Here is a 24,145-nt window from a genome sequence, read left to right as displayed (position 1 = left end):
TTTTATGGCTAATTCGAAGTAGTACTTTTCTACCAGCTACTCTGCCTACCCAACTGGGCTTCAGCACTCTTCTGTAGCGCCACATTTCAAAACCTTCTGTCCCCGTCTGCGTTTCAGCACAGTCTGGTATATACACTCGCGGCACTCACTGCTGTGAAAGTTGTTTTCATCTGACAGTTGGAGAGAGACTAGCGCACCAAAGAATGAAAAAGTATGCCTTCTATTAAAGTCGTCATTCCATAAGAATTATGTTTGTTTATAATGCTACTCCAGCGTAATTTACGAAGTGATGAGTATCATTTTGCGTCCCAAGAGATAATAAAATATCAAGAAACATGAATGATTGTAATATAAAATGTAAACATAGCAAAAACTCGCGAAGGTAATGACAAGATACTGCCTGTAGACCGTCGAAGAAATAGAACATAATCGCACTATTCCACGCATAAGAAACGTATACACGTTTTTGCATATGTAGGAAGGATCGACGCATCATTTGACCTTTAGTTCTGCTTTTTAGTCATTCGACACGCGTTGTCATAGCTACAGCTTTCGTCTTACTATTATGTGTGATATGAGTTTCTTCCAGTTAAATGGAGACGTACGATCCAGACTTCGTTACAATGGGTACCTTACATTACAATTAACAAAAATGTACGTACTATATTACTAATTCTCAGTCATTGTGTAACGACCAGCAAAAAAGGAGCTAGGATCATATGGAAAGCGAGAGAGAAGCTAGTAACGTAACTAAATTAAATACAAATCTGATAAATTACCCGCCCAAATGAGTCAGCTTCGTCTTTTTTACGTATTTGAATTAAATATTTTAAAATTAAGTTTGTCTTCCTTCTCATGGTTTCTGTGATGTATGTTACTTTCTATTATTATTATTGTGATAGACACTTGCCTTATCACGTAATAACTTGGCTCTGAATTCCGCATTCGAACACACGAATAATTTTATTTGTTCTGATTAGTTCATATTCAAAAGTTGTCTTTGTTGAGGTTCTGAGGTAGCAACACTCGCGGAATTGGTTTCTTTTGACTTCTGTTGTCACGCCTGTGTCACAGTTCTGTCTTCAGCGACTGCTGCAGTGGGTTATTCCGTACGTCAAATAATGTAGAAACTGCACTGCATACCACGTTCTTTCTTTTATTTTCCAGGCTCATGAACTGGTTTGGCTTAATGTCTAGCAAACAAAACTGCACGTTATTGTATGAGTATACCATATACTTCTGCTAAAAGTCCTTTCTCCTATTTACTATTTCTTGTCCTAAAAAGTTAATTTTGAGAAAATGTGTGGGTGTGTGTATTAAAAGAGAATAGTAACTAACGAGTCCTCTAACATGTTTCATGTATCTGAGGGCCCTCTGGAAAACCTGAAGGATGATAAATAGGGTCTTATTTTTATTACAACTGCAACCTATTGCGCTGCATAAGCTCCCTTTTGTAAAAATCGTGTTACAAATCAATATACACGGCACATTTCGCATACATCAGATATTGCAAGCAACTGTGTACCTTAATCGCCGCTTGGTCCGCTGTCATCGCAGGATGTAACGCAAATAGTCTTGGTGTGACACGAAGTATATCGAACTTCTTTCACTTTGACGTAATGACGAGCACATTCCTACCCTCCAGCATATCTGTAACCATAAGAGCGTAAACAATCAACACCAGACACCTGCGCGTGAAAAAATATATCGTCATTTGAAATAATTTCAACCGCGAGAATGTTTATAAACGGTGCAGTGCATTTTATTTTAATAACCGCTATGAACATATGGACACCACTGAAAATTACTAATATGGCGTTGTACCAAATGCGGCCTTAGGTACGGATGAAACTATGCGCACAATTGATGAACTTTTCTCTGAGGACTTCTGTGCTAATCGACTTACGCGTGATTCCATCACCGATGAGGAGAGACATGATTCGCTTAGAAGTCACTGTTATTAAATCAGTTATAGATGCTTCATGTTCAGAACGGCACCAGAAGCGGAAGTGTTGAACTCTGTCCACATGTTCTTTGAAATAAAAAGACACTTCGATCTGTGCAGTGACGCAACATCTTCTTGCACCATGGAACCGTGAAGAGGAAACTTCGTCCTACGAGGGTAATCCGAAAAGTAAGGTCTCCTATTTTTTTATAAGTACAGAACTCTTTTTGTGTGGCAGTTCGTCACAATATTATGAAGAGTGATTGGCGACTCCGTGGAGTGTTCTGTGCACCACGACAAGATAATGGATATAATTGGAAGGAGAAACAACATTGGTCGTATTTTTTTGTTTTATTATCCGCAAAATCGATTTTCGGCCACTTAGTGACCATCCTCAGTGCTGTAATATACAATTAAAATTGGTAGGCACTGGTATCAACAAGCTTAGAGCGATCACATAAACGAGTTTATGCTTCACCGCCTTGCAGCCGAACAGGACAACTTTCTGGACTCAATTGTCACGGGAGACGAGAACATTTGGCCTTAAAGCGATTCAGCTCCGACGACGAGGTGAAAGAAGAGGTTCATAACTTTCTGAACAGTATGGCGGCGAGCTGGTGTGACATGGGCATACAAAAACTGTCACAGCGTCTAAAAAAATGCATCGACAGAAATAATGATTATGTCGAAAAATAGCTAAATGTTCAAGCTGTAAACTGATGTTAACCATTGTAGAAATAAATAGGTCTATGTACCTATAAAAAATAGGAGACATTACTTTTGCGATTATCCTCGTATAAGATACAGCACATTATCTCTGGATTCTGTTTTTTTTTGTAGCCGGAAACTAATGTGACGACTAAAAGAATATCGTGGAACAGCGTGCGACGTCAAAACGATACCACTCCTAAGTTTGCCGTTACAAAGTTGGCATCTCCGCTGGCTAACATTTTTGGACTGTCGAACATGAAGTCACACGCTTGCTGGAAAGAAAGTGAAGAGCGATTGAGTGAAGGTTAGTATACTCCGCGTTGTTTCACGCTGTAGGATCACGCCACCATTTGGGCAGAGCTATCACGTTCTTACACACTTCACTTGTAGCGGATTTTCTCTCCTTTTTCTCCTATGGGACCAAACTCCTGAGGTCAGCGGTCCCTAGGCTTACAAACTACTTAATCTAACTTAAACTAACTAACGCTATGGACATCATACACATCCATGCCCGAGGGAGGACTCGAACCTCCAGCGGGGGGAGCCGCGCGAACCGTGGCAAGGCACCATGGACCGCACAGCTACCCCGCGCGGCAGCGGATTATTCATCCCTAGTAGTTTATGGTCTTTGTCCACACCTGTGTGTGCTGTACACAGTAGGATTTGTTTTCTATACCTCTGCCCGATAATGAAATAGTCCAGTTGATATGTTCGTGTCTCCTCCTCTCTCTTCTAAGTTTTGGAAGGGGAGAGTAGGATGATGACGAATACTGAATAGGGCAGAATGAGACGGAGTCGAAGGCCCAAGTAAAAGCGATGACATTACGTCAGTGGAAGGAAAGAGGTATGTAGAAATTACGGACAAGAAAGTCGTAAATAATTCAGAAAATGCTCCAGCTTATCGACGGAAGAAGAAACTACGGAACTGCTAAGAATGTGTGAGAAAGCTGGCAACAGTGGCTGTTTAGGAATGAAAGAAGTGCTGAAAAAAGATGGGAGGTAAAGATGTTGAGAAAACCATGATCGTAAGAGTCAAAGATATGACGTACAGGTAGTTCAAAAGTAGCTATGCAAAAGTAAGAAGTAAGGGCATTAGCTCAGGAGGCGCATGTGAGAAACTTCCGTCATGCGCAGTACAAAGTAACGAATACATTACAAAGTAAGGGATACATTACAGAGCAGGATACATTACACGTCCTGTGTGGAGGAAGGAAGAGGAAATTGATGTCGAAGACACAGGTGGTCCAGTAAAGCGACCAGAATTGGCTCTGAGCACTATGGGACTTAACTTCTAAGGTCATCAGGCCCCTAGAACTTAGAACTACTTCAACCTAACTAACCTAAGGACATCACACACATCCATGCCCGAGGCAGGATTCGTACCTGCGACCGTAGCGGTCGCGGGGTTCCAGACTGTAGCGTCTAGAACCGCTCGGCCACCACGGCCGGCGGCAAGAGGGAAGGGAGAATGGGGAAGCGGGTTGTAGGGTGTGAGAACTAAAACGTTACTGGAGCTGGAGAAAGAGAGTAACTTGTCTGATTTTCAGAGAAACGCTATCATCACATTACAAAGACGGAGTGTTGGTACACACGATCTTCCCATCACTTCTCCTAACAAGCGGAACCCAGCTGTACCATGTGACCTCACAAGTATCTCTCTCCATCCTAGTTACAGGCCTAAAATTTTAACATCGATTAATCAAAGCTTATCATGGCGGTGCAGATGAAAAGGAAGGCCTTTTCTCGATAGTAATAGTGGGAGGAGCCAAAATTCAAATCACTAACTGAAACGTATTCTGCATTTAAGATTTAGAGAATAATAAGGAAACGAATATTAAGCAACTAAAATCAGGAGGAAAGAGTGCGCTAGTATTCAATGTCAGGTTTCACACGTGATCAAGCATCCTTTAGTAAAAGTTACAAAATGATATCAAGGAAGCCATTATAGTGTTCAGTCGAGAGAGAGACAAGAGAGAGAGAGAGAGAGAGAGAGAGAGAGAGAGAGAGAGAGAGAAATGCGAACAATGAGGAATAACAGTGGAGCATGATAACGTGTTAGCTAGCCTGTAGGTCGTGGCACCACGCCATGTTACAAGTCTCTCTCTACTCTTACAAGTGCTCGAAGCCCTTCCCTTTCCTTGGCGCTGGGAGGGCGGGAACGGGACATTGAGGCCACGCCTCGGAAGACGACCCCTGCTCTCTTTGCCCCCGACGCTTCTCTCAGGCACTTTGGAAAAAAAAATGCCTTTGAGCCAGACTTTCCCCAACATGGCGCCTACCACGACGCCCTCTTTGAGATACAGAGACCGTGCATTCATCGACAAAACTGAGTCTGAGTGGCCTCCTATTATCCCTGCTCTCACCCACTTCCACTTCCTCCTCTTTATTCTTCTCATACTGGCACTGTCTCCTTCACTCTTGTTGTAGCACTGTTCTGTCGCTGTCAGCTATATTCCACTGCCGCTGTATCCCTCTCTTTCTCTCACACTGCCATTGTTACCTTTGCTCTTTATATAATACAACCACTGTCTACTATTGTTTGGTACTGCCACGTTCTTGTCTCCCAGAATAAAAAAAAAGCGAATATGTTCCCATGCCAAAATTTTGGAGAACATTTTTAAAAGTGCTGCGTTATGTAGAATGAGGCAGCTGGTACTACACTTTTCAATCCATCTTTTTGAGAGGTGGCATGAGCCCCCTCTCATATTTCTATCTTACTCTGAGTAATTCAGTTTTCCTCTCTAATTGCATGCGGTGAAAAGTCGCTATTCCTTCACAAGCGGACTTCCCACGCAGCGTCTCTCATCACCCGGGCGGTCCGGTGACAGGCGGGCTCTGCTGACCTTGAAAGGGTTAAGCCGACGGGTGTGAGGGAGTCGAGTGGATGCTTTCCAGACGCCGACATTGTCATAAGAGCGTTGGCGACACGCCCACAGGGGCCTGACGGAGTGGCTGGGCTAGAGATTCCGTTACTTCGCAGAAACTTAGTGAAAACACTTTCTAGCGGGCTACCAGCGAGGTGTGGGAATGAGTTGTGTTCCCAGGCAGTCTTGGCGGGCAAATTCCCGCCTTTTCTGCAAAATCATAACTATAATTGGCTTGCTCAGGTAATAGCTCCGTGACGTAGCAAAATCGGCGCAGAAATTGGCGCCAAATATCTCCGTTGGTGTAACAGTACTGCGTCGGCAATAGATGGGAATTTTCCGCCGGTTTTCGAGTTGCTGATTGGAACGTTTAACCATGACCACTGTCGTGGGGGCGGGAATGTTCTGTGTTCGGCTTGTACGGGTGTTCTTGAGAGAGTCAGCTCTCGCCTTTCGGCCAGAGTAGGTTACAAGACTCAGCTCTCGCTGCTCTGGACAGCACGCCTTCTGTTGGCTGTCTAATATACTTTTATTTAATTGTAACTGCTTGACTAAGTTGCTGAAATTTCGACTTCAACGTAACTTTCCAAGTACAGTTGTCAATTGAGCGTTCTGCGTACAAGTGGCATATGTTGTCTGTCTTGAGCAGTTTTGGCTAAAGTTGACTGTATCGGAGTTACTGTGTGACTTTGCATGTTAAAATAAATCACTGTACCGTCAGTGATTTTGTGGCGGGCCTTCTTCGTCTCCCTCAGAGGCGCATTTGTATTGCTAGGAAGTCTTTAGTCTGGAACAAGCAGACCAGGATAATTTGTTTCGGGCTATACTCACGACGATATCATCACCATGACGGGACGTCGAAGCAACCAGCCATCGCCTCCTGTACGCCAGATCGTGTTCTTGCAGTTAAGAAGACTGCTTGGTAATGTATGTCCGCAGCACCGGCAGATTAGGGAATTTTGGTAGGTGATAATCAGAGCTCAGCAGAGCGCGCCTGTCCGTCTTTTCTAACTTTGATCTGTCTTGGGTGTTCATTGTCTGAGTTCTCATTACTGTAGCAGCAATTAATGTTGGGTTGGCTGGGTGTTTCTCTTAAGATTTGAGTTGCAAGGAATTGGCTCCACATACCACTTGGTCATAAATGTCACAAGCTAGTTTATAGACAACTTCACCTTCACAGCATTTATTTGAGTATCCAATTTGATGTATTGTAAATGTTTCATGTGTTTTGTTTATTATCTTGAGTTTAGTCACAGTAAATCAAATTGTTATTTTGGACAGAACTTTCATTCTGTTAATCGGTAGAGCAACCCTTTCATTTCTCACTACGTTAATGAAACTTTCCTTTATTTAATTAATTTCTATCAAATTAAATTATTGCGGGTACCAAACTCTTTTCTACTCCACTTGCAGGGTCGATTACAGTCAGTTCGCGTTTCTTCTTAATCCGTGTGCAACAGCAAAAGTTGGAGTTAGAAAAGGGGGGGCTTAAAGCATCATTTACATATGAAGATTCCATAAGAATTTAGTGTTAAATACACTGCTAGCCCCGGAACCTCACATTTTAAATAAACAGGAACATATTCGCATTTTTTGTGCTCCAATAGGTGCATTTTTCCGCTAGTTCCCTTCGTTTTCCTGCTGCAGCAGGGCGTGTAACGCATATGAAAATAAATGTATTTGTCAGTAAAATTTAGATAGTTTACTTATGTGATATTGAAATAACACAAAACTAATTTTGTATCTCACACCGGATATTATGGGCAAAAAAATTTTGCATGTGCTTCAGTACTACGACACGGGGTTCCTAGATGATAACGGAGACTCTGTACAGTATATTTCTCCATGCTATGTCACTTTATAAACTACGTTTTCTGCTCACACTGGATTTTAACTGAGTACTTCACGTGTACAAGTAGGGTAAGTTAGAACCTCTGTATCTCGACACGAATAAAGATATGAAGAAAATTTTTAAATTGTTAGAGATCGGGATTTTTGGAATACATCGTAAAAATTACAGCCGTTTGCTGTGCATAGCAGTCTTGCAATCGTCGGCTGAGTTTTGGCTCGCTGGGGTTTTTCGACGAACTGCCCATGAACTAATGGTGCCTCCGTAAGTCTCATCAAAACCATCAAATGCAAAAAGATCCAACCGATTTGCTGCATTTGCCTAAGCAGGAGAAGTGTACAGTATTCTTATTTTGACCCTGTCCTGCACGATAGCGACACTAAGACTATGCTTCTGTTGGATATACAAGAGGTCCCTAGCCCGAGGAAAATGCAAAACACTTGGCCCTACCTTTTTGTCACTAAAAACCCGAGATATGAGCACCGGAAAATCCCGTTTTTATGCACGGCGCTGTAGAACATACTGGTTACCGCATGCTGTCGCGTGCATGCCGAAGTGGTGGCTTGCGAGGTATAAATGTAGACTTAGACTCGCCTAGACCTGTATCTATGACATTACTATCTGTCGTATATCTGTCTTTGTTGCATTTTCTCTGCAAGATTTAATGGACACGTTCGTGCGCACGAAATTGGATTCATTGGGTCATTATCTAGCCCTTTGTTCTCAGCTGAGCTGCATAGAATGAGGAGCAGTGGAAGGCATTTCGGGAATGCATTTGTCTAGGTAACATATTTAAATGAGTAACACCGAAAGATCACAGGTTAATGTAAACGTGAGAAAAGCCATGGCAAATATGAAATGCTTGTACATTAATAACCGATGTAACCGCCAGAATGTTGAATGCAAGCATGCAAACGTGCATACATTTTGTTATACAGGTGTTGGAAGTCAGCTTGTGGGATGGAGTTTCATGCGTTTTGCATTTGGTCGGTCAAGACAGGAACGGTTAATGCTAATTGTGGACGCCGCTGGAGTTGTCCGATTATGTACCATACATACTTGACTGGAAACAGATTTGGTGATTGGGCAGACCAAAGCAACATGTCGACACACCGTAGAGCGTGTTGCGCTACAACAGCGGTATGTGGGCGAGCGTTATCCAGTTTGAAAACACACCCCTGGAGTGCTCTTCATAAATGGCAGCACAACAGGTTGAATCGCCAACCTGACGTACTAATGTACAGTAAGGGTACGTGGATGACAACGAGGGTCCAGCTGCCGTCATACGAAATCGCGACCGCGACCATAACTCCATGTGTAGGTTCAGTGTCCAGCAAGCAGACAGTTTTCTTGCACGCCCTCAACTGGCCTCCTCCTAACCAACACACGGCCATCACTGGAACTGAGGCAGAACCAGCTTTCATCAGAAAACACAACAGACCTCCACCCTGCCCTCCAATGAGCTCTCGTTTGACACCACTGAAGTTGCAAATGGTGGTGGTTTGGGGTCAGTGGAATGCACACTACAGGGCGTCAAGCTCGGAGCTTCGAGGAACCAATTCGTAACAGTTCGTTGTGCCACTGTGGTGCCAACTGCTACTACTGAAATTGCTGCTGCACATCCTCTACGATATGCCAGAGCCAAACATCGAATACGATGATCATCCGTCGTCAGAGCACTTGTTGCAGAAGCAACGAAAATGCGTGCCAAATTCAGAAGAGGGCAAAATCCCCAAGACTGGCTAATTTTCACGGAAGCTCGAAATTTAGTGCGGACGTCAATGCGAGATGCTTTTAATAGTTTCCACAATGAAACATTGTCTAAAAATCTGGTGTTGTTGTTGTTGTTGTTGTTGTGGTCTTCAGTCCTGAGACTGGTTTGATGCAGCTCTCCATGTTACTCTATCCTGTGCAAGCTTCTTCATCTCCCAGTACCTACTGCAACCTACATCCTTCTGAATCTGCTTAGTGTATTCATCTCTTGGTCTCCCCCTACGATTTTTACCCTCCAAGCTGCCCTCCAATACTAAATTGGTGATCCCTTGATGCCTCAGAACATGTCCTACCAGCCGATCCCTTCTTCTGGTCAAGTTGTACCACAAACTTCTCTTCTCCCCAATCCTATTCAATACTTCCTCATTAGTTTGTATCTCTACGGAATCCAAACTGATCTTCCCCGAGGTCGGCTTCTACTAGTTTTTCCATTCGTCTGTAAAGAATACGTGTTAGTATTTTACAGCTGTGGCTTATTAAACTGATTGTTCGGTAATTTTCACATCTGTCAACACCTGCTTTCTTTGGGATTGGAATTATTATATTCTTCTTGAAGTCTGAGGGTATTTCGCCTGTTTCATACATTCTGCTCACCAGATGGTAGAGTTTTGTCAGGACTGGCTCTCCCAAGGCCGTCAGTAGTTCCAATGGAATGTTGTCTACTCCGGGGGCCTTGTTTCGGCTCAGGTCTTTCAGTGCTCTGTCAAACTCTTCACGCAGTATCGTATCTCCCATTTCATCTTCATCTACATCCTCTTCCATTTCCATAATATTGTCCTCAAGTACATCGCCCTTGTATAGACCCTCTATATACTCCTTCCACCTTTCTGCTTTCCCTTCTTTGCTTAGAACTGGGTTTCCATCTGAGCTCTTGATGTTCATACAAGTGGTTCTCTTATCTCCAAAGGTCTCTTTAATTTTCCTGTAGGCAGTATCTATCTTACCCCTAGTGAGGTAAGCCTCTACATCCTTACATTTGTCCTCTAGCCATCCCTGCTTAGCCATTTTGCACTTCCTGTTGATCTCATTTTTGAGACGTTTGTATTCCTTTTTGCCTGTTTCATTTACTGCATTTTTATATTTTCTCCTTTCATCAATTAAATTCAATATTTCTTCTGTTACCCAAGGATTTCTACTAGCCCTCGTCTTTCTACCTACTTGATCCTCTGCTGCCTTCACTACTTCATCCCTCAAAGCTACCCATTCTTCTTCTACTGTATTTCTTTCCCCCATTCCTGTCAATTTTTCCCTTATGCTCTCCCTGAAACTCTGTACAACCTCTGGTTCTTTCAGTTTATCTCCTTAAATTCCCACCTTTTTGCAGTTTCTTCAGTTTTAATCTACAGTTCATAACCAATAGATTGTGGTCAGAGTCCACATCTGCCCCTGGAAATGTCTTACAATTTAAAACCTGGTTCCTAAATCTGGTAGAAAACCCAAAGAGATTCTGGTCGTATGTAAAGTACACCAGTGGCAAAAAACAGTCGATACCGTCACTGCGCGACAGCGATGGAAATGTTACCGATGATGGTGCCACTAAAGCGGAGTTACTAAACACTGTTTTCCGTAATTCCTTCACGAAGAAGACGAAGTAAATATTCCAGAATTCGAAACCAGAACACCTGTTAGCATGAGTGACATAAAAATAGATAACTTAGGAATTGCGAAACAACTCAAATCGCTTAAGAGAGGCAAGTCTTCCGGTCCAGATGGTATACCAATCATTTTCCTTTCAGAGTATACAGACACAATAGCGCCTTTCTTAGCAATCTTATACAACCGCTCACTTGACGAAAGGTCTGTTCCTAAAGATTTGCACAGGTCACACCAATATTCAAAAAAATAAATAGGAGTAACCCATTGAATTACAGACCCATATCACTGACCTCAATTTGCAGTAGCATTTTGGAGCATATATTGTACTCGAACATTATGAATCACCTTGAAGAAAATGACTTATTCATACATTAAACAACACGGATTCAGAAAATATCGTTCTTGTGCAACACAGCTAGCTCTTTATTCCCGTGAAGTAATGAGTGCTGTCGACAAGGGATCTCAGATCGCTTCCATATTCCTAGATTTCCAGAAAGCTTTTGATACCGTTCCTCACAAGCGACCGTTACTCAAATTGCGTGCATGTGGAGTATCGTCTCAGTTGTGTGACTGAATTCGTGATTTCCTCTCACAGAGGTCACAGTTCGTAATGATAGACGGTAAATCATTGAGTAGAACAGAAGTGACATCTGGCGTTCTGCAAGGTAGTGTCATAGGCGCTCTGCTGTTCCTGATTTACATAAATGATCTAGGAGATAATCTGAGCAGCCTCCTTAGAATGTTTGCAGATGACGCTGTAATTTACCGTCTAGTAAAATCATCAGACGATCAATTCCAATTACAAAATGATCTAGAGAGAATTTCTGTATGGGGCGAAAAGTGGCAATTGGCACTAAACAAAGAAAAGTGCGAGGTCATCCACATGGGTACTAAAAGAAATCCGATATATTTCGGGTATACAATAAATCCCACAAATCTAAGGGCTGTCAGTTCGACTAAATACCTAAGAATTACAATTACGAGCAACTTAAATTGGAAAGACCACATAGATAATATTGTGGGGAAGAAGAAACAAAGGCTGCGCTTTGTTGGCAGAACACTTAGAAGATGCGACAAACTCACTAAAGAACAGCCTACATTACACTTGACTGTCCTCAGCTGTAATATTGCTGCGCAGAGTAGGATCCTTACCAGGTATGGTTGACGGAGGACATCGAAAAAGTGCAAAGAAGGACAGCTCGTTTCGTGTTATAGCGCAATAGGGGTGAGAGTGTCACTGATATGATACGCGAGTTGGGGTGGGAGTCACTGAAACGAAGGCGGTGTTCTTTGCGGCGAGACCTATTTCCGAAATTTCAATCACCAACTTTCTCTTCCGAATGCGAAAATATTTTGTTGACACCCACCTACGTAGGAAGAAATGATCATCATAATAAAATAGGAGAAATCAGAGCTCGAACGGAAAGATTTAGGTGTTCCTTTTTCCCCACACGCCATTCTAGAGTGGAATGGTAGAGAAGTAGTATGAAAATGGTTCGATGAACCCTCTGCCAGGCACTTAAGTGTGAATTGCAGAGTAACGATGTAGATGTACTGCCACCTGGTCTTTTGGAGCCCGGTCTTCTTGAGGCTGTACCTTCTTATGACCACCACCGCCGCAAGCAATCACGTGCAGTGGCTACGCCCCTGCCATGTCTGACTACACTATTGCGGAAGGAACTTCCAGCACCTCGTAGCCCAATTACCCCATCCCATTCAGATTCAGTGAGGTGTTGATAATGGCGTCTTTGTCACCTTAAAGACATTCTTGACTAACATAAACTCACCACGACCAAAGCTCACGACCGTTACAGTGTGTATTTAAAGCAATCCTGATTTGCATCGTCGTAGTGGCACTACTAGCGCCACTCTTATGCGACTGGCGTGAAATTTGAAGATACATCGTCTTTCAGATGTAGAAACACGTCTACTAACGCCTTCTCGGTGTTGCGATATTGTGATTATTATAATACGCACCGGGCTATCACTTTACTGTAGAAAGTAATAGAAATCAGAATAGCGCTAGCCATCAGGCAGGTTACTTCTACCGTTAAGTACAAGTTTATACTTGGTTTTCGTGACATCACATCCTAATACTGGCTGGCAGAGGCTTGTCAGTAAACAGATTTTGAGAGACGCCAACAGATGGTTGAGGGTGATTCTGTCAATATATGAAGGGCTTATTTCAATAGTGGTACAAGTCCATTTTTGTTCGTTCTGAGATACAGAGTCCTAAAGTTAAATGAGCGCTGAAAAATCTGAAGTTGAGATACCAGAAATATTCAAGTATATATACTGGAATCTGCAGATTTTTCAGCGCTCATTTAACTTTACGACTCTGTATCTCAGAACGAACAAAACTGGACTTGTACCACTATTGAAATAAGCCCATCATACGTAACTGTATATGTGAACAGTGGTTAAACAATAAATGTTGTATATGGAAACTTGTTTTGACTTAATGCTTGTACCATGAACACGTGCCAGCACACGTGATCCCCGGTACCAAACTCCAGGGATGGACTGCAGCCAGTTTAATTCTTCGTTATGAATGAGACCAATTATATGGATTGGTGGCGTCATTTAATGTGTGGGGGCTCAGAATTTTATTGAGTCGAGACGCCAAACTAGAAGTAACGCCGCAGTGTCCGTAATAAGGGTGCTCTAAGTGCTGAATAGAGTTGCGCTCTACGAAAACTACAGTTCGATAGTTTTGGTGCACTACATAAATAACACAGTAAATCGTAGGATTACCGGCAGTATTGGTATAACTGGTAGGAAAAGAAACATAAATGATTGCGTAGTAGAGAAAATGAGAAGCGACGACGCCTATTTGTGTTTGGTTGTTTATTTTGCACATAATTAGAACCGCACATAATTCAGTGTTAGCCCGTTATGTATTTTACCACAGCACGTTAATTGCACTTCATAAGTAATAAAAAAAGTGATTGCGTAACATGTGCGCTTTCATGGAACCAAAGCAGTTACTTCTGATGCAAATACAGTTTACATGCACAGACATTAAAAAATATGTACAGTTGTTGTTGTTTTGTACTCAATAGAAAGTTCTTCATCGTGTTCAAAGACAAGAGTTTCCTGTTACTATTGATAAATGCGAAAGCTGATCGTGAATAACAGAAACATGTTTTATACAAGTTTGAGGAAGTATTAAAGCGATTCTTCACAATTTTTAGCGTTTTTTTTTTACTTTATCTATTTGTTGGGAAAATTGCGTTTTCTAGCGCTATATGATAAATCTGTATTGTTTTCTTTATTTTTACTAGACATCCCTCGGTTTCACGTTACATATCAACGATTTTCGAATGAAACAATGACAACTGCAGTTTTACTTTAAATATTGTTTATTCTTAAGAACAGAGAGGAGGATAACCGAGCATATGTATAAAAAATTTCCGTATGTTGCCCGGCTGTTTATACAGGGTGTTACACGCTTTTATAGGTTGTAGAAACGACTCAGTAGATCAAGTTTTACATATGAACCCATGTCCGGAGACGTCATCCAACGACGATACAGAGCGTCAAAGATACAGGCGCCAGCACCTGTAAGTACATTCAGGGTAATTCCATGATGATGGTAGAACCATTTTGGGACGATGGAGAAGGGTAATTGTATCAATTGGTAAGGGACCCTGTACCGGAAACGGACGAGTCGAAAGTTATAAGCGGAAACCGTTCTGATACCTATGACAGTGGAAGACGCGTTCTCGAACTGTTGTTGCTAAGATTGTAGGTTAAGCAACTTTCAGAGGTGCTAGCATGGACCAAAACAAGAAAAAAGTCAAGTAAACATGGGCTCCTAAACGTATAGCGTAGGAGTTATGAGCACTTGCCGAATAGAGGAAATGTGTTTCACAGTAACAAAGATAAACAAGTGCTCATAGATCCTCAGGTACGCATTTTAGAGCCCATGTTTGCCGCTCATTTTTTCCTTGTTTTGCTCCATACTATCACCTCTGAAAGTTGCCTACGGTACAGTCTTAGCAACAACTGTAGCATTACATGTATTCCACTGTAGGAGCCATCACAACAGTTTCCTCTTGTAACTTGCAACTCGTTTCCATTACAGGAACCCTTATCTCAAACTGAAACATTTATCCTTCTCCATCATCCTAGAAGTCTGTAACATCTTTCTGGACATAGTTTCATATTTAAAACTTGATCGACCAAGTCTCCTCTACAACCTCTAGAAGCGTGCAACGTGAGTTGTGAAACACCCTGTACATCCTCACTCAGATTCTAGACGGTTCACCACATCCTGTTCGTAGTAGATCTGGTAAGACACCGATTGCATACCTAAAGAAAGCGACCGTTAGGAGATAACGCCTAATAGGTATGCAGCACACCCAACGTATAGGTAATGCCCCCCCTGCGGGTCCGGGGATTAGAATAGGCCCGAGGTATTCCTGCCTGTCGTAAGAGGCGACTAAAAGGAGTCCATCCCCCTCACGGGGGTAGTTAGCGCCTGCGTCCGGAGACGGACGGTTTCACGACCTATAATCGTGGTCTTTTTGGTTTTTCACTTCTCGTTTCTTCCTTCCTTTTGTTGGTTCCTTTCTTTGCTCTTCTCCACCTCACTGTCTTCCTTACTCATTGCCTTTTTCTCCTTGCCTTCTCATTGCCTTTTTCTCCTTGCCTTCTCATTGCCTTTTTCTCCTTGCCTTCTCATTGCCTTTTTCTCCTTGCCTTCTCATTGCCTTTTTCTCCTTGCCTTCTCATTGCCTTCTTCTCCTTGCTTCCTCATTGCCTTCTTCTCCTTGCCTTCTCTGGTCTCCGCCTCGGCGTTTGAGACAGTCCGTCCTCTTTCTCCCTCTCTCTCTTCTTTTTCCTCTTCTTCCTTCCTCCCTGTGCGTGTCTGAAGGCCGACCCACGCGTTCGCACGCGTAGCCGGTGACGGGGTAACGCGTAAGTCCCCGCCCTGGGTAGACATGTAAGGCACGCGCGTACCCCCTGGTAAAGGCCAGGCCCGGGGAGGGGTGATTGCCTGACCTTCTGACCATGCCGATTGGTCCCTCCGTCTGTTTCTCGGGAGGTGTGACCTGAGGTGTAAACATTCACCTAAGGCGGGAGTGCCCTCTGAGAGGGTCCCCACAAGGAAGGAGCGCGCCATCGGAGACGCTGGCAATCATGGGGGATTCCTCCGCAATGGATTCTACTCCATCGCTTTCGACTTCGACCCAAAAACGGAAACGTGACCAGCCAACAGTGACAAAAGTACTACCGCCTGCCCCACAGTTCCTCGTAGTTTCTCGATCTGAGGACGGAAAGGATTTTTCCTCTGTCAACCCTTTCGTTATTCAGAAGGGCGTAGATGCCATAGCCGGATCTGTCAAATCTTGTACCAGGTTGCGTAACGGTACCTTATTACTAGAAACTGAGAATGCCTTTCAGGCACAAATACTGCTTCGGGCCACACTCCTGTACACGTTCCCTGTCCGGGTGGAGGCCCACCGAACCTTGAATTCGTCTCGTGGTGTAGTCTATAGTAGCTCCCTCGACGGATTGACTGACGAGGAGCTTCAATCTTTCCTCGCTGAGCAGGGCGTGACGGCTGTCCATAGGGTCATGAAAAAGGTCAACAATAACCTTGTACCGACCCGGACACTTTTCTTGACCTTCGATAGTGTTAAGCTGCCATCGCGCATCAAGGCGGGCTACGAGGTTATTTCTGTTCGCCCCTATGTCCCGACACCTACGCGCTGCTACCAGTGTCAGCGTTTCAATCACACTCGACAGTCTTGCTCCAATGCGGCTAAATGTGTCACTTGTGGCAGGGATGCCCATGAGGGTGACTGTCCACCTCCGTCTCCTCGTTGTGTGAACTGTCAGGGTGACCATGCCGCATCCTCCCGCGACTGTCCTGTCTATAAGGAAGAACGCTGTATCCAAGAAATTCGGGTCAAAGAGAAAGTGTCCACCTCGGCTGCTCGCAAGCTATTGGCTAGTAGGAAGCCCACGCTGCTCCCAGCGGGGAAATACAGCACTGTCCTCGCCTCTCCTCGGACTACCCGGGAGGTAGCAACCCAGACATGCGATCTGACCTTCAGCACCACGGTCGTCCGTTCGGCCAGTGCTAAGATCGCGCGGTCGACGTCTCCTCTTCCTCCCATCACCCCACAGACACCAGCCACTTCCTCAGCTTCTGCTACGTCGAAGACCCCAAAGTCAGATGCACGGGCCTTCAAGAAGGAACCATCCCGTGCGGACTTCCTCCGTCCCTCGACCTCCCAGCCTTCGACCGGTACTTCCACCAAACGTCCTTCTAAAAAGGCGCATAGGAAGCACAGTTCTCCTTCTCCGCCACGGCGCCTTTCTTCTCCTGCGCCACCCAGCGGTTGCCGCCCCAGGCCGTCATCCGTTTCGCCTGGCCGCACCGCTGGTAGCCGAACATCTGGCCGTTCACCGGCGGAGGAAGCTCCCCCTCCCGGCCATCCTCCCGAGATGGCCGATGACCCTATAGACCCCATGGACGATGACTGTCCGCCTACTGATAGCGGCGGCAGTGCTCGCTCGAAGCCAGGCCCTAAGCGGCCTTCGAGGTGACCCCTTCTCTCATCTTCCTTTTCTTACGATGGCACTTATTAACTGGAATATTCGCAGCATTCGCTCCAACCGAGAGGACTTGAAGTTGCTGCTCCGCTTGCATCGTCCGCTCGTCGTAGCCCTCCAGGAAACGAAGCTACGCCCCTGCGATCAAATTGCCTTGGCACACTACACCTCTGTGCGTTTTGACCTACCCCCTGTGGTAGGTATCCCAGCTCATGGAGGGGTTATTTTGCTGGTCCGGGATGATATTTACTACGATCCCATCACGTTGCACACCGGCCTGCAGGCAGTTGCCATCCGCATTACTCTCCCCACCTTTACGTTTTCCTTTTGTACCGTTTACACTCCATCGTCATCTGCCGTTACCAGGGCAGACATGATGCAACTTATTGCTCAGCTACCTGCACCATTTTTGTTAACTGGAGACTTCAATGCCCACCATCCCCTTTGGGGCTCTCCAGCATCCTGCCCGAGGGGCTCCTTGTTAGCAGACCTTTTCAACCAGCTCAATCTTGTCTGCCTCAATACTGGCGCCCCTACTTTTCTTTCGGACACATCTCATACCTATTCCCATTTAGATCTCTCTATCTGTACTCCCCAACTTGCACGCCGGTTTGAGTGGTATGCACTTGCTGATACATATTCGAGCGACCACTTCCCGTGTGTTATCCATCTCCTGCAGCATACTCCCTCTCCGTGCTCCTCTAGTTGGACCATCTCCAAGGCAGACTGGGGGCTCTTCTCTTCCAGGGCGACCTTTCAGGATCAAACCTTCACAAGCTGCGATCGTCAGGTCGCACACCTCACGGAAGTCATTCTCGCTGCTGCTGAATATTCCATCCCTCACCCTACTTCTTCTCCACGTCGCGTACCGGTCCCCTGGTGGACCGCAGCATGTAGAGACGCTTTACGTGCTCGTCGACGTGCTTTACGCACCTTTAAACGCCACCCTAAAGTGGCGAATTGTATCAATTATAAACGATTACGTGCTCAGTGTCGTCGTATTATCAAAGAAAGCAATAAAGCCAGCTGGGCTGCTTTCACAAGCACCTTGAACAGTTTTACTCCTTCTTCTGTTGTCTGGGGTAGCCTGCGCCGGCTATCTGGCACTAAGGTCCACTCCCCAGTTTCTGGCTTGAAGGTCGCGAATGAAGTCCTTGTGGCCCCTGAGGCTGTCTCCAATGCCTTCGGCCGCTTTTTCGCCGAGGTTTCGAGCTCCGCTCATTACCACCCTGCCTTCCTCCCCCGCAAACAGGCAGAGGAGGCTAGGCCACCTGACTTCCGCTCCTCGAATTGTGAAAGTTATAATGCACCATTCACCATGCGGGAACTGGAAACCGCACTTGGCCGATCACGGTCCTCCGCTCCAGGGCCTGATTCTATTCACATTCAGATGTTGAAGAACCTTTCTCCTGCGGGTAAAGGTTTTCTTCTTCATACATACAATCGCATCTGGATTGAGGGACATGTTCCCGCATGCTGGCGCGGGTCTATTGTTGTCCCGATTCCTAAGCCGGGGAAGGACAAGCACTTGCCTTCCAGTTATCGACCTATCTCGCTTACCAGCTGTGTCTGTAAAGTGATGGAGCGAATGGTTAACTCTCGATTGGTTTGGCTGCTCGAGTCTCGACGCCTACTTACCAATGTACAATGTGGATTTCGAAGGCGCCGCTCTGCTGTTGACCATCTGGTTACCTTGTCGACCTTCATTATGAATAACTTCTTGCGGAAGCGCCCGACCGCGGCTGTGTTCTTTGATTTGGAGAAGGCTTACGACACCTGTTGGAGGGCGGGCATTCTCCGCACCATGCATACATGGGGCTTTCGCGGTCGCCTCCCTCTTTTTATTTGTTCCTTTTTATTGGATCGACAGTTCAGGGTACGTGTGGGTTCTGTCCTGTCCGACACCTTTCGCCAGGAGAATGGGGTGCCACAGGGCTCAGTTTTGAGCGTCGCTCTCTTCGCCATCGCGATCAATCCAATAATGGATTGCCTCCCAGCTGATGTATCAGGCTCCCTTTTCGTGGACGGTTTACCATCTATTGCAGCGCGCAGTGTACACGTGTCCTGGAGCGCTGTCTTCAGCGTTCTCTTGACCGTCTTTACTCCTGGAGTGTCGCCAATGGCTTCCGTTTTTCTGCCGAGAAGACGGTCTGTATTAACTTCTGGCGCTACAAAGAGTTTCTCCCACCGTCCTTACGACTCGGTCCCGTTGCTCTCCCAATCGTGGAGACAACCAAATTTTTAGGCCTTACCTTTGACAGGAAACTTAGCTGGTCTCCACATGTGTCATATTTGGCCGCCCGTTGTACCCGTTCTTTAAATGTCCTCCGTGTTCTCAGTGGTATGTCGTGGGGAGCGGATCGAACCGTCCTACTTCGTCTATATCGGTCGATCGTCCGCTCCAAGCTGGATTATGGGAGCTCCGTATACTCCTCTGCACGGCCATCCATCTTACGCCGCCTCAACTCCATACAATATCGGGGTTTACGACTTGCGATCGGAGCATTTTATACCAGTCCCGTAGAGAGTCTTCATGCTGACGCTGGCGAATTGCCACTCACCTACCGGCGCGATATACTGCTTTGTCGGTATGCCTGTCGGCTACTGTCAATGCCCGACCATCCGTCTTATCGTTCCTTTTTTGACGACTCTCTTGACCTTCAATACGGGTTGTATGTCTCTGCCTTGCTACCCCCTGGAGTTCGCTTTCGTCGCCTCCTTCAACACCTTAATTTTTCACTCCCTGCAACCTTTCGAGTGGGCGAGAGCCGCACGCCACCTTGGCTCCAGGCTCAGGTCCGCGTTCACCTCGACCTCAGCTCGCTCCCAAAAGAGGTCACCCCCGGTTCGGTCTACCACTCCCATTTTTTGGAACTTCGTTCGAAGTTCATCAACATGACTTTCATTTATACAGATGGCTCTAAGACCAATGACGGGGTCGGGTGTTCCTTTATTGTTGGGGCACAAAGTTTCCAATACCGGCTCCATGGCCATTATTCGGTCTTCACAGCTGAGCTCTTTGCCCTCTACCAGGCTGTTCTTTACATCTGCCGCCACCGACATTCTGCTTATGTCATATGCTCAGATTCCCTGAGCGCCATCCAGAGCCTCAGTGATCCGTACCCGGTTCACCCTTTCGTACACCGGATCCAACGCTCTCTCCAGCAGCTGGTGGACGTCGGTACGCCGGTTAGCTTTATGTGGGTTCCTGGCCATGTCGGTATCCCTGGGAACGAAGCTGCAGATGCCGCGGCCAAGGCTGCGGTCCTCCAGCCTCGGACAGCTTCTTGTTGCGTCCCTTCGTCCGATTTTAGCAGGGTCATTTGTCGGCGCGTCGTGTCGCTGTGGCATGCCGATTGGGCTGCACTTACAGACAACAAGCTTCGGGCCTTAAAACCTCTTCCCGTGGCTTGGACGTCCTCCTCACGCCCTTCTCGGCGGGAGGAGGTCGTTTTAGCAAGGTTAAGAATTGGACACTGCCGGTTCAGCCATCGCCATCTGCTGACGGCTGCGCCGGCGCCGTTCTGCCCATGTGGGCACTTGCTGACGGTTAGGCACATTTTAATGTCCTGTCCAGATCTTACCACACTGCGCCTCAATCTTAACCTGCCTAATACTTTCGATGCCATTTTAGCGGATGACCCACGAGCAGCTGCTCGTGTTCTTTGTTTTATCAATTTGACAAACCTCGCTAAGGACATTTGATGATGTTTTTTAATCCTCTGCCTGTCCGTCTGTCTTTTATTGTGTTTTCCCTTTTAGTTGTTGTTGTCAACTTGTGCCTCGCGGTGCATTTTTAGAGTAGTCAGGGCGCTAATGACCATTGAAGTTGTGCGCCCTAAAACCACAAAAAAAAAAAAGTATAGGTAATGCGGGTGCAATCTTAACTGATCTACATCTACATATATACTCCGCTAGCCACCAAGCGGTGTGTGGCGGAGGGCACAATTCGCGCCAAAATCGTATTTTCCCCCCTCTGTTCCACTCGCGGATCGCGCGAGGGAAAAACGACTGTCTGAACGCCTCAGTATGATCTCTTATTTCCCTTATCTTTGAATGATGATCATTGCGCGATTTGAAAGTTGGTAGTAATAATATATGCTCTACATCCTCGGTGAAGATCGAATTTCGGAATTTAGTGAGCAGCCCCTTCTGTTTATCGCACCGTCTATCTGCACTTCAAACTTTCTATGAGATTTGTAACGCTCTCGCGGTGGCTAAATGTACCAGTCACGAATCTTGCCGCTCTTCTTTGGACCTTCTCAATCTCTTGAATCAGACCCAACTGGTAAGGGTTCCATACAGACGAACAATACTCAGAGACTGGACGAACTAACGTATTGTAAGGTATTTCCTTTGTTGAAGCACTGCATTGCTTCAGGATTATACCAATAAACCGCAATCTAAAGCCGGTCGGAGTGGCCGTGCGGTTTTAGGCGCTACAGTCTAGAGCCGAACGACCGCTCCGGTCGCAGGTTCGAATCCTGCCTCGGGCATGGATGTGTGTGATGTCCTTAGGTTAGTTAGGTTTAAGTAGTTCTAAGTTCTAGGCGACTGATGACCTCAGAAGTTAAGTCGCATAGTGCTCAGAGCCATTTTGAACAGCAATCTAGAGTTCGCCTTACCCGTTACTTGCGTATTCTGACCATTCCATTTGATATCATTTCGAATAGTCACACCCAGATACTTGACGGACGTTACCGCTTCCAAAGCTAGTAGGAAAACTGCCGTAGTCAGCGCTTTACTTACGGTAGTTTTATAACTCTGGTGCTGAGCACTGTACTTTATTGTCGACCCTGCTTTCGAGACCAAAAGGCGAGGTCAGCGGTCTCATCGGATTAGGGAAGAATGGGGAAGGAAGTCGGCCGTGCCGTTTCAAAGGGCCGGTCGCGGTGGTCTAGCGGTTCTGGCGCTGCAGTCCGGAACCGTGGGACTGCTACTGTCGCAGGTTCGAATCCTGCCTCGGGCATGGGTGTGTGTGATGTCCTTAGGTTAGTTAGGTTTAAGTAGTTCTAAGTTCTAGGGGACTGATGACCTAAGATGTTGAGTCCCATAGTGCTCAGAGCCATTTGAACCATTTTTGAACCCTTTCAAAGGAACCATACTGGCATTTGCCTGAACCGATTTAGGGAAATCACGGAGAACCTAAATCAGGATGGCCGGACGCGGGATTGAACAGTCGTCCTTCCCTGCGTCCTGCATTCGGGAGGACGACGGTTCAATCCCGCGTCCGGCCATCCTGATTTAGGTTTTCCGTAATTTCCCTAAATCGCTGCAGGCAAATGCCCGGATGGTTCCTCTGAAAGGGCACGGCAGACTTCCTTCACCATTCTTCCCTAATCCGATGAGACCGCTGACCTCGCTGTTTTGTCTCCTCCACAAAATCAACACAATCAACCTGCTTTCCAATCTGGACTATGGACTATGGTTACGACCGCGCCAGCAGTGCTGTGAGGTCGCAGTGGAGTACATTGTGTGTGTTGGTGTTACAGAGGAACTGGACGGGAACGCGTTCTCGCCCGTGGCCGGCGAGGGCCGCGACGGCCAGCCCGTGTTCTTGCCGCCCGCCCTGCAGGGCCGCAGCCGGCGGCTGTACCGCGTCAACCGCTTCAACCTGGTCGCCTCCGACCGCATCCCGCTCAACAGGTCGCTGCCAGACGTGCGCAGCAAGAGGTCAGTCGCACGGCCACCGGCCAACCGCTGTGCTCAACTACCACCACGCACTTGCTTTGCTCGTCTGCACGGAACCCTCACAATCCATTTTGTTTACACTAAACTAAAAAGGTATTGTAAAATCGTCTTTGCAACAACACACGTTTCATTCTGTAATCTCTCAGGTTTTCTCGACCCGATTGGTGAATACTGTGCTTCGGATTTTCTGACGAGTTGTTGCTTCCTTTAAAAGCACAAAACGAAGTGTGGCTGTAAGAGAACGGAACTATTGCTGTAAAACATTCTTTCAAAAACACACATACTTAGTGAATATCAAGTTGGTTCTTGGAGGACCATAGACCTACTAATAACTTGAATACACAGTATTAACGTTCCACAATAATATTTAATACACTAGACTCTAGCTAATCCGGCCCTCAGTAGTCCGGCCTCTCAGTTATCCGGCGTACATCTAAAAACACGTGCATAATGAATTATCATGCGCAAAATGCTTAGTTAAGCAATGCTTTATCTACTGTATTTGAAATCGTAGTTTTCTTTACAGATCGGAATTGCTGTGTTGTGGTCTTCAGTCCTGAGACTAGTTTGATGCAGCTCTCCATGCTACTCTATCCTTTGCAAGCTTCCTCATCTCCCAGTACCTACTGCAATCTACATCCTTCTGAATCTGCTTAGTGTATTCATCTCTTGGTCTCCCTCTACGATTTTTACCCTCCACGCTGCCTTCCAATACTAAATTGGTGATCCCTTGATGCCTCAGAAGATGTCGTACCAACCACCAACCGATCCCTTCTTCTAGTCAAGTTGTGCCACAAACTCCTCTTCTCCCCAATTCTATTCAGTACCTCCTCATTAGTTATGTGATCTATCCATCTAATCTTCAGCATTCTTCTGTAGCACCACATTTCGAAAGCTTCTGTTATCTTCTTGTCCAAACTATTTATCGTCGATGTTTCACTTCCATACATGGCAACACTCCATACAAATACTCTCAGAAACAACTTCCTGACACTTAAATCTATACTCGATGTAAAAAAATTTCTCTTCTTCAGAAACGCTTTCCTTGCCATTGCCAGTCTACATTTTATATCCTCTCTACTTCGACCATCATCAGTTATTTTGCTCCCCAAATAGAAAAACTCATTTACTACTTTAAGTGTCTCATTT

The 24,145-nt window shown here is 45.7% G+C and overlaps 2 protein-coding genes across 2 annotated transcripts in view; one reads left to right on the top strand and one right to left on the bottom strand.

Moving 5' to 3' along the window:
- Window positions 1–24,145, bottom strand: part of LOC126162788 (uncharacterized) — a 640,449-nt gene that overhangs the window by 489,066 nt on the left and 127,238 nt on the right. The gene's annotated exons all lie outside the window — the stretch shown is intronic.
- LOC126162787 (polypeptide N-acetylgalactosaminyltransferase 1-like) overlaps window positions 1–24,145 on the top strand; it is a 353,756-nt gene that overhangs the window by 205,076 nt on the left and 124,535 nt on the right. The window contains exon 4 of the mRNA XM_049919504.1: window positions 22,798–22,978. Coding sequence (XP_049775461.1) covers window positions 22,798–22,978 — 181 coding nt within the window. The remainder of the gene's footprint in view (window positions 1–22,797; window positions 22,979–24,145) is intronic.

This window comes from Schistocerca cancellata, chromosome 2, assembly GCF_023864275.1.
Source record: "Schistocerca cancellata isolate TAMUIC-IGC-003103 chromosome 2, iqSchCanc2.1, whole genome shotgun sequence".
NCBI classification, from domain to species: Eukaryota; Metazoa; Arthropoda; class Insecta; order Orthoptera; family Acrididae; genus Schistocerca; species Schistocerca cancellata.
The sequence above is the reverse complement of the archived record's forward strand: the minus strand, read 5'-3'. Positions and strand labels throughout refer to the sequence as shown.